The 16,504-nt window shown below is 36.9% G+C and overlaps 1 protein-coding gene across 6 annotated transcripts in view; it reads right to left on the reverse strand.

Moving 5' to 3' along the window:
• The window catches only part of RNF24 (ring finger protein 24), a 139,368-nt gene that overhangs the window by 31,670 nt on the left and 91,194 nt on the right, over nucleotides 1–16,504 (reverse strand). For 4 of the 6 annotated variants that reach the window (XM_082359214.1, XM_082359216.1, XM_082359219.1 and 1 more), the window contains one exon: nucleotides 15,423–15,572. In XM_082359214.1, the coding sequence (XP_082215340.1) occupies nucleotides 15,423–15,572 (150 nt within the window). Of the gene's footprint in view, nucleotides 1–15,422; nucleotides 15,573–16,325; nucleotides 16,496–16,504 lie in introns of all 6 variants that reach the window. The other 2 variants (XM_082359215.1, XM_082359217.1) reach the window with 2 other exon arrangements.

Here is a 16,504-nt window from a genome sequence, read left to right on the forward strand (position 1 = left end):
ACAGTTTAAACTCTGCCTATTAAATCTTCACATATTTCACTCTTTATTCTTTATTTCACTTCTTTTTTTTTTTTTCCTGCACTGGCTAGGACGTCCAGTACCAATATTAAATGAAAGTGATGGCAGTGAATGTCCTTATGTTACTACTAAATACGATGTTTTCTCTAGATTTTTTGTAGATAACCCTTGATTCAAATAAAGTTCACTTGTATCCTAGTTTTAGACTTAAAAAAATCATGAATAGGTATTAATTTTTGTCAAGTGCTTTTTTTCCCATCACATTTTTTCCTTTTTACTGTTAATGTGGTATACTGTATTGATTGATTTTCAAATGTTAAAACAATCTTCATTTCTGGAATAAAACTCCACTTGGTTGTGATGTACCACCCTTTTGTACATCCTTGAATTTTATTTACTAATATTTTGTTCATGAGAAAGATTAGTCTATAATTTCCATTCTTGTAATGTCGTTGTCAGGCTTTGGAATCAAAATTATCTGGCCTCATCGAAGTATCTCTTCTATTCTCTGGAAAAGTCATGTAAGAGTGGTATTTTTTCCTTAAATGTTTGGAGAAATTCACTGGTGAAGTTACCTGACTTGCAGTTTCTTTGTGGAAATGCTTTTATTATTACATATATAATTATTAATATTTTATATTTCTTCTTGACTCAGTTAAAAATGTTATTATTCTTTTACTTGTATTCACATAACATACAATTAACCATCTTAAAGTGTATAATTCAGTGGCACTTAGTGCAGTCACAATGGTGTGCAAACACTAGTTCACTCGTGTCAAAACTTTTTCATCAAAAAGAATCTGGTACTCATTAAGTAGTTGGTCCCCATTCCCCCCTTCCCTGGTAATCTCTAATCTGCTTTCTGTCTCTATGGATTTGCCTATTATGGATACATTACATAAAATAAATCATACAATATGTGACCCTTTTGTGTCTGGTTTTTCATTTAGCATAATGTTTTCGAGGCTCTGCCTATTTGTAGCATGTATCAGTACTTCACTCCTTTTTAATGGCTGAATAATATTTCACTATATGTATATGCCACAATTTGATTATCCATTTATCTATTAATGAGCATTTGGGTTGTTTATACTTTCTGGCTATTATGAATAATGATATAAACATTCTGTACAAATTTCCTTGTGGACATATCTCTTCATTTGTCTTGGGTATATACCTAGGAGTGAAATTTCTGGGTCATATGGTAATTCTATGTTTAACTTTCAAGGAACTAATGAACTCTTTCCCACAGTTCCTGCACCATTTTACATTCCCACCAGCAATGTATGAGGGTTTCTATTTCTCCACATCCTTGTCAACACATAATTTTCCATATTTTTGACTACAGCATCCTAGTAGTTGTGACATTTATTGTGGTTTTAATGTGCATTTCCTTAATGACCAATGCTGTTGAACATCTTTTCATGTGCTTGTTGGCCGTCTGTATATCTTCCTTGGAGAAATGGCTACTTAAGCCCTTTACCTATTTTTAAATTCAGTTGTCTTTTCTTTTCTTTTAATTTTTATTTATTTATTTAATTATTTATGGCTGCATTGGGTCTTCGTTGCTGTGCATGGGCTTTCTCTAGTTGCAGCGAGTGAGGGCTACTCTTCGTTGTGGTGCGCGGGCTTCTCATTGCGGTGGCTTCTCTTGTTGCAGAGCATAGGCTCTAGGCATGCAGGCTTCAGTAGTTGTGGCATGAGGGCTCAGTAGTTGTGACTCGCAGGCTCTACAGTGCAGGCTCAGTAGTTGTGGCGCACAGGCTTAGTTGCTCCGCGGCATGTGGGATCTTCCTGGACCAGGGCTCAAACCCATGTGCCCTGCATCAGCAGGCAGATTCTTAACCACTGCACCACCAGGGAAGTCCCAATATTTATTTATTTATTTATTTTATTTTTGGCTGCGTTGGGTCTTAGTTGCAGCATGCAGGATCCTCTGCTGCGGCATGCAGGCTTCTCTCTAGTTGTGGTGTGTGGGCTCAGTTGTTGTGGAGCTTGGGTTCCAGAGTGTGTGGGCTCTGTAGTTGTGGTGTGTGGGGTCCAGAACATGTGGGCTCTGTAGTTGTGGCACGTGGGCTCTCTAGTTGTAGCCCATGTGCTCAGTAGTAGCAGCGCGTGGGCTTAGTTGCCCTATGGCATGTGGGATCTTAGTTCCCTGACCAGGGATCGAACCCACGTCCCCTGCATTGGAAGGTGCAATCTTAACCACTGGACCATGAGGGAAGTCCCAAATTCAGTTGTCTTTTTGCTGTTGAATTGTAAGAGTTTTTAAAAATATATATCCTGGATATTAAACCCTTATCAGATATATGATTTGTAAATATTTCTCTCCCATGCTGTAGGCTGTTTTTTTCACTTTCTTGATAATGCTCTTTGATGCACAAATGTTTTTAATTTTTATAAGTCCAATTTATCTATTTTTTTCTTTTGTTGTTTGTGCTTTTGGTGTCAAATCTAAGACTCCCTTGTCAATTTGAGGTCATGAAGATTTACTTGTTTTCTCTCAAGAGTTTTATAGTTTTAGCTCATGTTTAGGTCGCTGACCTTTTTTTTTTTTTTAATTTTTAAAAAATTTATTTTTGGCTGCGTTGGGTTTTCATTGCTGTGTGTGGGCTTTTCTCTAGTTGTGGTGAGCAGGGGCTACTCTTCGTTGCAGTGCACGGGTCTCTCGTTGTGGTGGCTTCTCTTGTTGTGGGCACAGGCTCTAGGCACACAGGCTTCAGTAGCTGTGGCACCCGGGCTCAGCAGTGGTGCATGGGCTCTAGAGTGCAGGGTCAGTAGTTGTGGCATGTGGGCTTAGTTGCTCTGTGGCATGTGGGGTCTTCCTGGACCAGGGCTCGAACCCGTGTCCCCTGCATTGGCAGGCGGATTCTTAACCACTGCCACCAGGGAAGTCCCACTGATCTATTTTTTGAGTTAATTTTTACATAGGAAATGAAGCAGGGGTTCAATTTTATTCTTTTGCGTGTATTATTCAGTTGATCCACCATTTGTTGAAGAGACTATTCTTTTGCCACTGAATGGACCTGGCACCCTTGTGAAAAATCAATTGGCCATACTATACTACCCAAAGTAAGCTACAGATTTAATGTGATCCCTATCAAACTACCCATGACATTTTTTTTTTACAGAAATAGAACAGGTAATCCTAAAATTTATATGGAACCATAAAAGAGCCAGAATTGCAAAGCAATCCTGAGTAAAAAGAATAAAACTGGAGGCATAACCCTCCCAGACTTCAGATAATACTACAAATCTACAGTAATCAAAACAGCATGGTACTCTCATGACAACAGACATACAAATCAGTGGAACAGAATAGAGAGCCCAGAAATAAACCCATACACCTATGGACAATTAACGTTCCTCAAAGGAGGCAAGACTATACAACGGGGAAAAGACAGTATCTTCACCAAGTGGTGTTGGGAAAGTTGGACAGCCGCATGTAAATCAATGAGGTTTAGAACACACCCTCACACCATACACAAAAATAAACTCAAAATGGCTTAAAGACTTAAATATAAGACAAGATACCATAAAACTCCTAGAAGAGGACATAGGCAAAACATTCTCTGACATAAATCATATCAATGTTTTCTTAGGTGAGTCTCCCAAGGCAATAGAAATAAAAGCAAAAATAAACAAATGGGACCTAATCAAGCTTATAAGCTTTTACACAGTAAAGGAAACCATGAACAAACTGAAAAGACAACTTACAGACTGGGAGAAAATATTTGCAAATGATGTGACCAAAAAGGGCTTAATTTCCAAAATTTACAAACAGCTCATACAACTCAGTAACAAAAAACCAAACAACCCAACTGAAAAACGGGCAGAAGACCTAAACAGACATTTCTCCAAAGAGGACATACAGATGGCCAATAGGCACATGAAAAGATGCTCATCATCGCTAATTATTAGAGAAATGCAAATCAAAACTATGATGAGGTACCACCTTACAATGGTCAGAATGGCCGTCTTCATAAAGTCTGCAAACAATAAATGCTGGAGAGGGTGTGGAGAAAAGGGAACCCTCCTACACTGTTGGTGGCAATGTAAATTGGTGCAGCCACTATGGAGAACAGTATGGAGGTTCCTCAAAAAACTAAAAATAGAGCTACCATATGATCCAGCAATCCCACTTCTGGGCATACACCCAGACTAAACGATAATTCGAAAAGATACATGCATCCCTATGTTCATAGCAGAACTATTTACAATAGCCAAGACATGGAAACAACCTCAATGTCCATCGACAGGTGAACGGATAAAGATGTGGTACATATATACAATGGAATATTACTCAGCTATAAAAAAGAATGAAATAATGCCATTTGCAGCAACATGAATGGACCTAGAGATTATCATACTAAGTGACGTAAGTCAGAAAGAGAAAGACAAATACCATATATCACTTACATGTGGAATCCAAAATACAACACAAATGAACTTATCTACGAAACAGAAAAAGACTCATAGAGAGAAGAGATGTTGCCAAGGGGGTGGGGTGGGGGAGGGAAGTATTGGGAGTTTGGGATTAGCAGATGCCAACTATTATATACAGTATGGATAAACAACAAGGTCCTACTGTATAGCACAGGGAACTATATTCAATATCCTGTGATAAACCATAATGGAAAAGAATATATACATGTATAACTGAGTCACTTTGCTGTACAGCAAAAATTAACACAACACTGTAAATCAACTATACTTCAATAAAATTAAAAAAAAACCTATATGGAGAGCCACAAAAGCCAAAAAAAAAAAAAAAATCAATTCACCATAGATGTTTGGGTTTATTTCTGGACTCTCTATTTTATTGATTTATATGTCCATTCTTTTTTTAAATAAATTTATTTATTTATTTATTTATTTTTAGCTGTGTTGGGTCTTCGTTTCTGTGCGAGGGCTTTCTCCAGTTGTGGCAAGCGGGGGCCATTCTTCATCGCGGTGCGTGGGCCTCTCACTGTCGCAGCCTCTCTTGTTGCAGAGCACAGGCTCCAGACGCGCAGGCTCAGTAATTGTGGCTCACAGGCCTAGTTGCTCCGCGGCATGTGGGGTCTTCCCAGACCCGGGCTCGAACCCGTGTCCCTTGCATTGGCAGGCAGATTCTCAACCACTGCGCCACCAGGGAAGCCCTATATGTCCATTCTTATGCCATTACCACATATTTTGATTACTGTATCTTAAAGGAAGTTTTGAAATTGGGAAGTGCAAGTCTTCCTGCCTTTTTTTCTTTTTCAGTGTTGTTTTGGCTATTTGGGGCTCCCTGCAGTTCTAAATGAATTGAGGATCAGTTTTTCCAATTCTGTATCAAAGGTTATTAGAATTTTGATAGGCTTTGCATTGAATCTGTAGAGTGCTTTGAGGAATACTGCCATCTTAATATATTAAGGCTTCCAATCCATGAAATCTTTCTATTTATTTAGGTCTTCTTTAATTTATTTCAGCAATATTTTGTAGTTTTCAGTGTACAAGTCTTTCACCTCCTTGGTTAAATTTACTCCTAGGAATTTCATTCTTTTGGATGCTATTGTAAATGTTTATTTCCTTTTCAGATTGTTCCTTGTTGGTGTACAGAAATACAACTGATTTTTTTGTGCTGATTCTGTATTCTCAAAGTTTGCTTAACTTGTTTAGTAGTTCTAGATTTTTGTGTGTGTGTGTATTCTATGGGATTGTCTATATATAGAATCATGTCATCTTCAAAAAGAGATAGTTTTACTTCTTTCTTTCTAATTGGATGCCCTCTATTTCTTTTTCTTGTGTAAATGCTCTGGCTAGAACTTCTAGTACAATGTTGTATGGTAATGGTGAAAGTGGGCATCTTTTTTAAATCAATATCAATGCTTTTATTTTTTTCACTGTTTCTGTTGAGAAATCAGATTCTTTTTTTTTTTTTTTTTAGTATACAATGAGTGTATCCACCATTATAGTAACATACAGAATAGTTTCACTGCCCTACACATTCTTTGTGCTCTACCTGTTCATCCCTCCCTCTCCCGTAGATCCTGGCAACCGCTGACCTTTTAACTTTCTCCATAGTTTTGCCTTTTCCAGAATGTCATATAGTGAGAGTCACATAGCACGTAGCCTTTTCAAATTGGCTTCTTTTCACTTCGAAATATGCATTTAAGATTCCTCCATGTCTTTTCATGGCTTGATAGCGCATTTACTTTCAGTGCTGAATAATATTCTGTTATCTGGATGGACCACAATTCATTTATTCATTTACTCAGTGAAGGATATCTCGGATGATACCAAGTTTTGGCATTTATGAGCAAAGCTTCTTTCTAAAACATCTGTGTGTTGGTTTTTGTGTGGACGTAAGTTTTCAAATACTTCAGATATTTAAAGAAATTCACTTCTGTGTGTGTGTGTGTGTGTGTGTGTGTGTGTGTGTGTGTAATATTTTATCTTAGTCATGGGTTGTCAGCCATTTTACAAAAAGCCAACCCCCCCCCCCAAACAAACCCCATTTTTTGTGGTTTGCTGTACTTCTTGAATCCTTAACTTGTGAGGGAAATTTTCATCTACTGCTTCTTCCCTATTCTCTCTCAACATTTCTTTTCTGGACTCAATTTAAATGTGGTTTAGGCCTTTTTACTTTGTCCCAAATGTTTGTTACATTTTCTACCCCTTCCTCTTTCCAACCGTTATCCTGCTTATTTTCTACTGACTATTTGCCACATTACTAACATTTTCTTTGTTATTAAAGAGTATTGAGCAGAGTTCCCTGTGCTATACAGTAGGTCCTTGTTGGCTATCTATTTTAAACATAGCAGTGTGTACGTGTCAATCCCATACTCCCATGCTATCCCTCCCCGCCATCCTTCCTCCCTGCTAACCGTAAATTTGTTCTCTAAGTCAGGGGTCCCCAACCCCCAGCATGTTAGGAACCGGGCTGCACAGCAGGAGGTGAGAGGCAGGCGAGTGAGTAAAGCTTCATCTGCCACTCCGCATTGCTTGCATTACTGCCTGAACCATCCCCCGCCCCCCCTCCCCCCACCATCTGGGGAAAAATTGTCTTCCTCAAAACTGGTCCCTGGTGCCAAAAAGAGTGGGGACCGCTGCTCTAAGTCTGTGAATATGTTTCTCTTTTGTTCATTTCATCTTTTTGTTAGATTCTTCATACAAGTGATATATGATATTTGTCTTTCTCTGACTTACTTCACTTAGTATGATAATCTCCAGGTTCATCTATGTTGCTGCAAATGGCATTATTTTATTCTTTTTAATGGCTGAGTAATATTCCATTGTATATATGTACCACATCTTATTCATTCATCTGTTGATGGACATTTAGGTTGCTTCCATGTCGTGACTATTGTAAACAGTGCTGCAATGAACATTGGGGTGCATATATCCTTTTGAACCATGTTTTTCTCTGGATATATGCCCAGGAGTGGGATTGCTGGATCTTATGGTGGCTCTATTTTTAGTTTCTTAAGGAACCTCCATACTATTCTGCACAATGGCTGTACGAATTTACATTCCCACCAACAGTATAGGAGGGTTGCCTTTTCTCCACACCCTCTCCAGCATTTATTGTTTATAGACTTTTTGATGATGGCCATTCTGACTGGTGTGAGGTGATATCTCATTGTAGCTTTGATTTGCATTTCTCTAATAATTAGTGATGTTGAGCATCTTTTCATGTGCCTCTTGGCCGTCTGTATGTTTTCTTTGGAGAAATGTCTTCTGCCCAGAAAATGGGCATCCTTGTCTTGTTCCTGATCTTAGGGGGAAAGCTTTCAGTTTTTCACCATTGAGTATGATGTTAGTTGTGGGTTTTTCATAAATGCTATTTCTTATGTCAGTTTTTAAAAAAATTTTATTTTAATTTTTTTGGCTGCATTGGGTCTTCATTGCTGTGCACGGGCTTTCTCTAGTTGCTGTGAGCAGGGGCTACTCTTCATTGTAGTATGTGGGCTTCTCATTGTGGTGGGTTCTCTTGTTGTGGAGCATGGGCTCTAGGTGTGCAGGCTTCAGTAGTTGTGGCACGCAGGCTCAGTAGTTGCGGCGCACGGGCTTAGTTGCTCCATGGCATGTGGGATCTTCCCGGACCAAGGCTCGAACCTGTGTCTCCTGCATTGGCAGGCAGATTCTTAACTACTGCACCACCAGGGAAGTCCCTTTATGTCAGTTTTAGTGCACTCTATTTTTTCTAGGAAAGTGTCTAATTCAACTAAAATTTCAAATTTACTGGCATAAAGTTGTTTATAATACCCTTTGCTATCTTTTTAATGCTTGTAGGATTTGTAGTAATGTCCCCTTTTTAATTTCTGATATTAGTAAATTTATGTTTTCTCTTCTCTTCTTCTGGATCTCTTTCTAGAGATTCATCAATTTTGTTAATCTTTCCAAAGAATCAGCTTTTTTGATTTTAATAATTTTATTATACATTTGTTTTCTCGTTCATTGATTTCTGTGCTTAGTTTTTTTAGGAAGATTTTCTTCCTTCTACTTTCTTTTCGGTTTAATTGGTTTTTTTTTTTTTTTTTTTAGTTCCATGAAAGGAAAATTTGTATCATTGGTTTTCAGTCTTTCTTGTCTAATATATGATTTTTAAAACTATAAATTTCTCTTAATTAGGTCAAATTTATTAAACATGTAATTCAAATCATCCTTACTGTTTTTTTTTTTTTTTTTTTGGTCTTCCTGTTTTGCTGAGAGAAGTGTACACTACATTTTCATGTAAAGGAATAAAATTAACTCCATTACAGTTCATTAAAATGAGGCTGGATTTGTAAATTTACTTTGCTTATTTGACTTTTACTTGGACCTGCATATTTTCCCAAAGCATCATTACTTCCAGCCACAGCAGGGGTCAATTTGTGTTTACTTTTTTTTCAATCCATGGCTCAAAAATTCATCCCTTCTAGAAAGTCCTACTTAAATTAATTTCATCCCTTTGATTACTCCGTTACTCTAAGTTCAACTAATTACCTAATATTTTAGATTGCACTATTTTATTTTGCATTTGCCATGCATTTAAGAGAAATATCTTTTTGCTATTCCTTCCAGGAAACATACTAGTAATATAGATTGTGACTTATTTGATGAAAGGAGGTAAGAATGGGGAATATTTCCTTTTTCTTAAGTAGCTTGTTATCCATTATTAAAAGAAAAGTAAAGTAGGTACTGTCTTTGTTTAAAAATTCCAGGCTCAAAAAAAGTTTTAATATTGTAAATCAACTATACTTCAATAGAAAAGTTTTAGAATGTCCTCAATATGCAAATCTGTCCTTTGAGTGTGATTATGAAATTCTGAAATGGTTATTTTGAAATGAAGCCTGATAAATATAATTTATTTTTATTTTTTAAGTGGTTAAGAGCAAGTGCTTGGGTCAGACACAACTAGGTTTGAGTCTCAGCTCTAACCAACTTTTATCTGTGTGACTATAGGAAAATTATTTAACTTCTGTAAAATAAAGATAATAAAGTTACCTAGTTTAACTGCAGTACACAGCACAGGGTCTGGCACATAGTAAGTACTTAATAACTTGCTCAGTTAGACCTCCCACATTGCTCTTTGATTCTACTTATTCATGCTGAGTGTGCTAAGCTTCCAGGCAGTAGTCATTTCAAACCCTTGCCACGCTCTTCAAGCTTTATCCTACCACCTCCTTCCCCATCATTTTCAACTACTTTTCAGAGAAAGAGGTTTTCAGATATGCAGCTCCCTTGCTCCCAGCCCCACATACCTACATATGTACTGTTCTTCCCAGTTATCTTCATCTCTGTCTTAAGAAGGTATTCTCCTGTTTAAAACCAGTATTGCTGTAACTTTTAGGTATGCCTCTCCTCACTTCCATGATTCATTCTTTCTCACAAATCCTCTACAACTAGCTCATTCTCCTTAATATTATATTTATAAATATCCCTAAATCTCTATCTTAAAAAAACCCCAAACAACAAAATACTTCCTTAGGGATTTCCTGGGTGGTGCAGTGGTTAAGAATCCGCCTGCCAATGCAGGGGGACACGGGTCAATCCCTGGTCTGGGAAGATCCCACATCCCACGGAGCAACTGAGCCCGTGTGCCACAACTCCTGAGCCTGTGCTCTAGAGCCCGTGTGCCGCAACTACTGAACCCACGTGCCACAACTACTGAAGCCCGCGTGCACTAGGGCCTGCATGCCACAACTACTGAGCCCGTGCTGCAACTACTGAAGCCCATGTGCCTAGAGGCCATGCTGTGCAACAAGAGAAGCCACTGCAATGAGCAGCCCCCACACCACAATGAAGAGTAGCCCCCACTCGCTGCAACTAGAGAAAGCCCGTGCGCAGCAACGAAGACCCAGTGCAGCCAAAAACAAAACAAAACAAAACTTTAATTTACAGGAAACTGCACTCCCCACCCCTAATCTTTTCTTAGCCAATATTCTTCAAAGAGGAGGTTATATTCCTTGTATCCATTTTCACCTGCTCCTCAGGCTTTGTCCCATTATAACCCACCTTTCATCACCTGTGTACGTATTCTACTGAACCTTTTCTAACTAAGATTATGAATGCAAAGTTAATTGTCAAGTGTAATGGGAACTCTTCAGTTCTTCTCACTGGACCTCCCTGAGAACGGCTGACACAACTGACTCAATCCATTGAAGCCCTACTTGTGGGGCACCTCTCTTATGATTTTCCTCCTGTCTCCTGCTATCCCTTCCTAATCTCTCTTATGGGCTACTCTTAAATGTCAATGTTTATCTAGGATTCTGTCCTGGACCCATTTTATTTCACTATATACATTATCTTTATGGGACACTCCTGGCTTCAGCTTCCACCTATTATTATATCATCTCCTTTTTCCAGACCAGACTTCTCATAAGCTTTAGACCTATATATCAAATTGTGTACTAAACAGCTTAACTGTTACATAGGGAACTCAGTCCTCCCATGTCTGAAACAGAATCTATCATCTTTCCACCCCAAACTTACCCATCCACTTTCTTTCTCTGTTAAGGGACTGCTATCTACCCAGCTGCCTAAATCAGAAGTCCAGGAAAGATTCTAAGCTCATCTTTTCCTTGTCTTTTATGTCCAGTCACCAAATTCTATTCATTTTCACCTCTCAAATATTTCTCACAACCATCCATAGCACCCTTTCTATCTTTTCTGTCATTATCTTGACCTTATAATTTCTAGTAGGTAACTCAAAAATTTCCCTCTATTTTTAATTTTTAATTACATATGTTTCAAAGTTATATATAGTTTTACAGGTTAGTAACAACAACAACAACAATAAAAATCAGCAATCCTGCTCTCTTCCCCAGAGATAACCATTTTTTTCCCTTTAGCTCACTATTTTGATATTTACTTCCAAGTTTCTAAATATGTTTCTTGTGTTGCTACTTCTTGATTTTTCAGTTTTATGCATATCTATTAACTTCCTATTAGGGACACCATTCTTTCATTTACCTAACCACATTTATTGAGTGCCGATATTGTGCCAGGCACTGTTCTGGGTGTTTGGGATACAGCACACAGAACAGACAAATATTTATCTGGGGACAGAGATGAATAACAAACATAAATTAGAATATTATATGGTTCGTTATAAAATAGCAAAGACATCCTTCTTTTGTGCCCCAGTAGTGATCTATCCATAGCCCTATCACAGGCAGAAAATTCTATACTACAATGTTGTGTAAGATTGTGGTTGGTGCTGGGTGTCTCATTTAGACTTAAGTTGTGTTCCTCCTATGGTTCTGATGAGTTTGGTTGTGACTGGAGGGCTCTTTCTACTTGAGAACATAGTAGCTCCCTGGGAAGGTGTTGGAGAACTTAAGTTATATCTAAAAATGGGCTTGGGTAATATTAGAGGAGTTGAATCCATGAATCTCCAGATTAACTGTAAATGACTTGTGAAATCCAAACTTAACACCTGAAGGGTTAAAAGCAACAGAGATCATCAGAAAGGGAAAACGTCTTACATTGTGATTAAAATTTCAAAATGGTACCAATTACTTGTAAATGAAATTTAGAAATGTTTGAATGTGACTCGTTTCTCTGATTAAACAAGGTAATTTTATTTTAGTGTAGAAGATTCCCACTTATTTGCTTTGTTAGCTTAATAATAAAAAAGATACAAAAATGATAAAATGTACTACAATGATAATGCATGAAAACAACTGCTATAGTTTTTTTCTTTATTTCTTTACTTATTTGCTTGATTATTAAAAGGAAAACAATGAGATAAAATGGTGTTTCACAACTTACTTCTCAAAAAATTTACCCAGAATCACAATTGGTATACTAGTGTTTTTCTTAAAACAAAAAAGTTAAAGGCTTAATTAATTCTTTGACAAAGTAATAAAAAATATACTATAAGCTACATATTTTAGATTATTTTATATGCTAACCCTTCCTTTTAAAAAATATTTTATTATATTTTTGTCTTCTTTTTAAAAATAATTTGGTTTCAGATATTAAATTCACAAATTTCTGAGTTAAACCACTATTTGGAGAGGAATTACCAAAAAATTTGGTAGGTCTGAAAAAAAGAAATAGATTTTAATGCTATGAGGTCCTGTTTGTGCCATGGCTAATTCCCTAATTTAAAAAAAATGCTGAATATTTACATAACATTTATCAAACTATTATTATTTTTTAAAATCAAACTATTATTAAAAAATGTTAGCAAAAGGAAATTTCTGGAAATAAACAGATTTTTAAAATGTTTTTCCTGAATGCTATAATTATATTAGCTAAGTATTTAATTTATCTCTCTGAACAAGACCTAAAAATCATAAGCAGACAGCATATAAGGGGCAATTACAGTTTTGAGAACTTCAGAAAAGATTCATCTATTAAAAAAAAAAAAAAGATTCACTTTCTATGAAGAATGTAAATTCACTTGTCAGAAAATCAGAAACTACACACTAAATTCATTTGAATTTGACCATCAGTAAGTGAGTGTCCCCAAAACACTAGTGGCAACAAAAAATTATTGCTGAAAGATATTTGATGATGGTATTTATCTTAACATAATCATATACTGTGCAAACACTAAAAACTGTTAGATGTATAGCTGTTTAATAAAATTCAATTCTCTTTTATTCCATAAAGCTCTTTGAATACGGTGTAAAAATTTTTACAGTCTCAGCTTTGGCTTTGAAAATTAGGCCCTATTTGGAAATAAAAACAAAAATAAACAAATGGGACCTAATCAAACTCAAAAGCTTTTGCACGGCAAAGGAAGCCATAAACAAAATGAAAAGACAACCCATAGAATGGGAGAAAATATTTGCAAATGATGCAACTGACAAAGGATTAATCTCCAAAATTTACAAATAGCTTATGCAGCTCAATATCAAAAAAACAAACAACCCAATCAAAAAATGGGCAGAAGACCTAAACAGACGTTTCTCCAAAGAAGACATACAGGTGGCCAAGAGGCACATGAAAAAATGCTCAACGTTGCAAATTATTAGAGAAATGCAAATCAAAACTACAATGAGACCTCACACCAGTCAGAATGGCCATCATCAAAAAGGCTACAAACAATAAATGCTGAAGAGGGTGTAGAGAAAACGCAACCCTCCTACACTGTTGGTGGGAATGTAAATTGATGCAGCCATTATGGAGAACAGTATGGAGGTTCCTTAAGAAACTAAAAATAGAGCTACCATATGATCCAGCAATCCCACTCCTGGGCATATATCCAGAGAAAAATATGGTTCGAGAGGATACATGCACCCCAATGTTCATTGCAGCACTGTTTACAATAGTCAAGACATGGAAGCAACCTAAATGTCCATCAACAGATGAATGAGTAAATAAGATGTGGTATGTATATACAATGGAATATTACTCAGCCATTAAAAAGAATAAAATAATGTCATTTGCAGCAACATGGATGGACTTGGAGATTATCATCTAAATAAGTCAGAGAAAGACAAATATCATATGATATCGCTTATATGCAGAATCTAAAAAAAAAATGATACAAACTTATTTACAAAACAGAAACAGACTCACAGACTTAGAGAACAAACTTATGGTTACTGGGGGAAAGGATGGGGGAGAGGGACAGACTGGGAGTTTGGGATTGACATGTACACACTGCTATATTTAAAACAGATAACCAAGAAGGACCTACTGTATAGCAGCAGTCCCCAACCTATTTGGCACCAGGGACTGGTTTTGTGGAAGACAGTTTTCCACGGACTGGGGTGGGGAGGGAGATGGTTTTGGGATGATTCAAGCGCATTGATTTATTATGGTTTCTGTGCAGTCAAACCTCTCTGCTAATGAAAATCTGTACTTGCAGCCGCCCCCCAGCACTCGCATCACCGCCTCAGCTCCACCTCAGATCATCAGGCACTAGATTTTCATAAGGAGCACGCAACCTAGATCCCTCGCATGCACAGTTCACAGTAGGGTTTGTGCTCCTATGAGAAACTGCTCATCTGACAGGAGGTGGAGCTCAGGCGGTAATGCGAGTGATGGGGAGTGGCTGTAAATACAGATGAAGCTTCACTGGCTCACCCGCTGCTCACCTCCTGCGGTGCGGCCCGGTTCCTAACAGGCCACGGACCAATACTGGGGGTTGGGGACCCCTGCTGTATAGCACCGGGAACTCTGCTCAATAAACCTAAATGGGAAAAGAGTTTGAAAAAGGATACATGTATATGTATAATTGAATCACTTTGCTGTACACCTGAAACTAACATAACATTGTTAATTAACTCTACTCCAATATAAAATAAAAAATTTTAAAAAGTATTAAAATGAAAAAAAAGAAGAAAATTAGGCCCTGTTTAAAAACTTAGAAAGAGAAAAATGCTTGCTTAAACAATTATGAGTCAGTCAACCATGAAAGTTTACCGGCCAAATCCATTACTCCTTCTAGTGGGTATTTTATCCTTTATCACTTGTCTGTGCATGTGCTACAGAGCTTGTCGAATAGTGTTTTATGCAGATAATCAATCACCTGTACACCTGACCAATTCAACAACAAATGGGAGCTTCAGATATTCTTGAGAAACCACAAAAATCTGTTTAAAGCCTTGTATCTTGTTTGGACATTGTTTTCTGATCCCTAATGACTTTAGCTAACACCCTCCTGAAAAGCAATCTTGAAATTTCTGTGAAAGTAGATTAAATCCTGGGGACAATAACATAAGTGTCTCTGGGCTAGGTGCTAATATGTTAGAAAAACAAACGTGGACAATTTTCTCCTCTAGTGTAAAATACCTCCTCAGCAGATAAGACTGAAGACTGAATAAAGGTGTTTTACTGATTAGTAACTCACAGAAGGTTAAAATGTTAAGCCACCTTAATTTTAGAAAATTTGCTAATTATCATATGTATAAAACATTTTAACCTAAGGGCAGAAAGTTGATTTATTATTGATTGCTTAACATATATTGAAGCAACACAGAATGAAAATTGATTACCTAATCAAGTAGCAACAGAAGAGTAAACTAAGGATGAAGACAAATATAGCAGTGCCAAAAACCACAATATATATGTTGAGTGGCAGATTCTGGAATCCAATATTAGGCATCCTGAAGTTGTAATGTGGGAAATCCGAGCTCATGGATGAACTGTGGGGAAAGAAAAGAATGGGAAAAAATTAGGTTATAAAGGCTAAAAACCAAGATAGCATTATCTTTGTACATGTACAGAGGCAAATTTTTCCTTAAGGCTTGAAACAAATATGATAGACATAGGGTTAATATCCTTGCCATTAATTCATTAATCATGCCACAAATATTTATTGAGTACTTATTGTGTACCTGGAACTACTCCAGAAGCTTGAGATCCTACCTAAAAAGCTTTACAAAAAGGTATTCACAGAGAGGTACTGGCATGATTTCACTGAAATAATGCCAATAATCAATAAACATCAATATATGAAAATGTTCAACGTCAAAGAAGTAAAAAGGAAAAAAAAATGTTAAGATTTTAAAAACTCTTTAACCTTTAAAGTAATAATATTTATAATGGTAAAATATTGGAAATAACTTAGATGTCTCACAAGGAGATAACGATTAAATAATTACAGAGTCATATGTTACAATATTATTTGGTCATGAAAACCTGTTTTCAATAAATTTTAAATTTTAATAAAGATATATAGGAAAATTAAGCAGGATATAAATTGTATATAAAATTGATCCCGATTTTGTAAAGGGTTGAAAAAAAGGTGGATTATATATGTAAATATATGTGTACATATAGGTGTGTGTGTGTGTGTGTGTGTGTGTGTGTGTGTGTGTGTGTGTGTGTATGTGTGTGTAGCAGGAAAAAGCCTGAAAGCCAACATATCAAAATGTTAATAATGACTTGTGGTTTACTAGCCATTTTGATTTTCTTCTTCTTCTTCTTGTTTTTTTTTTTTTTTTAAAAAACACTTTATTAAATCAGACTCGGGTGAATTCCCTGGTGGTCCAGTGGTTAAGACTCTGTGCTTCCATTGCCGGGGGCAGGGGTTCAATCCCTAGTCAGGGAACTGAGATCTTGCAAGCTGCGTGGT

The sequence above is a fragment of the Balaenoptera borealis genome (assembly GCF_965194805.1).
Source record: "Balaenoptera borealis genome assembly, chromosome: 16".
In the NCBI taxonomy this organism is placed as follows: domain Eukaryota; kingdom Metazoa; phylum Chordata; class Mammalia; order Artiodactyla; family Balaenopteridae; genus Balaenoptera; species Balaenoptera borealis.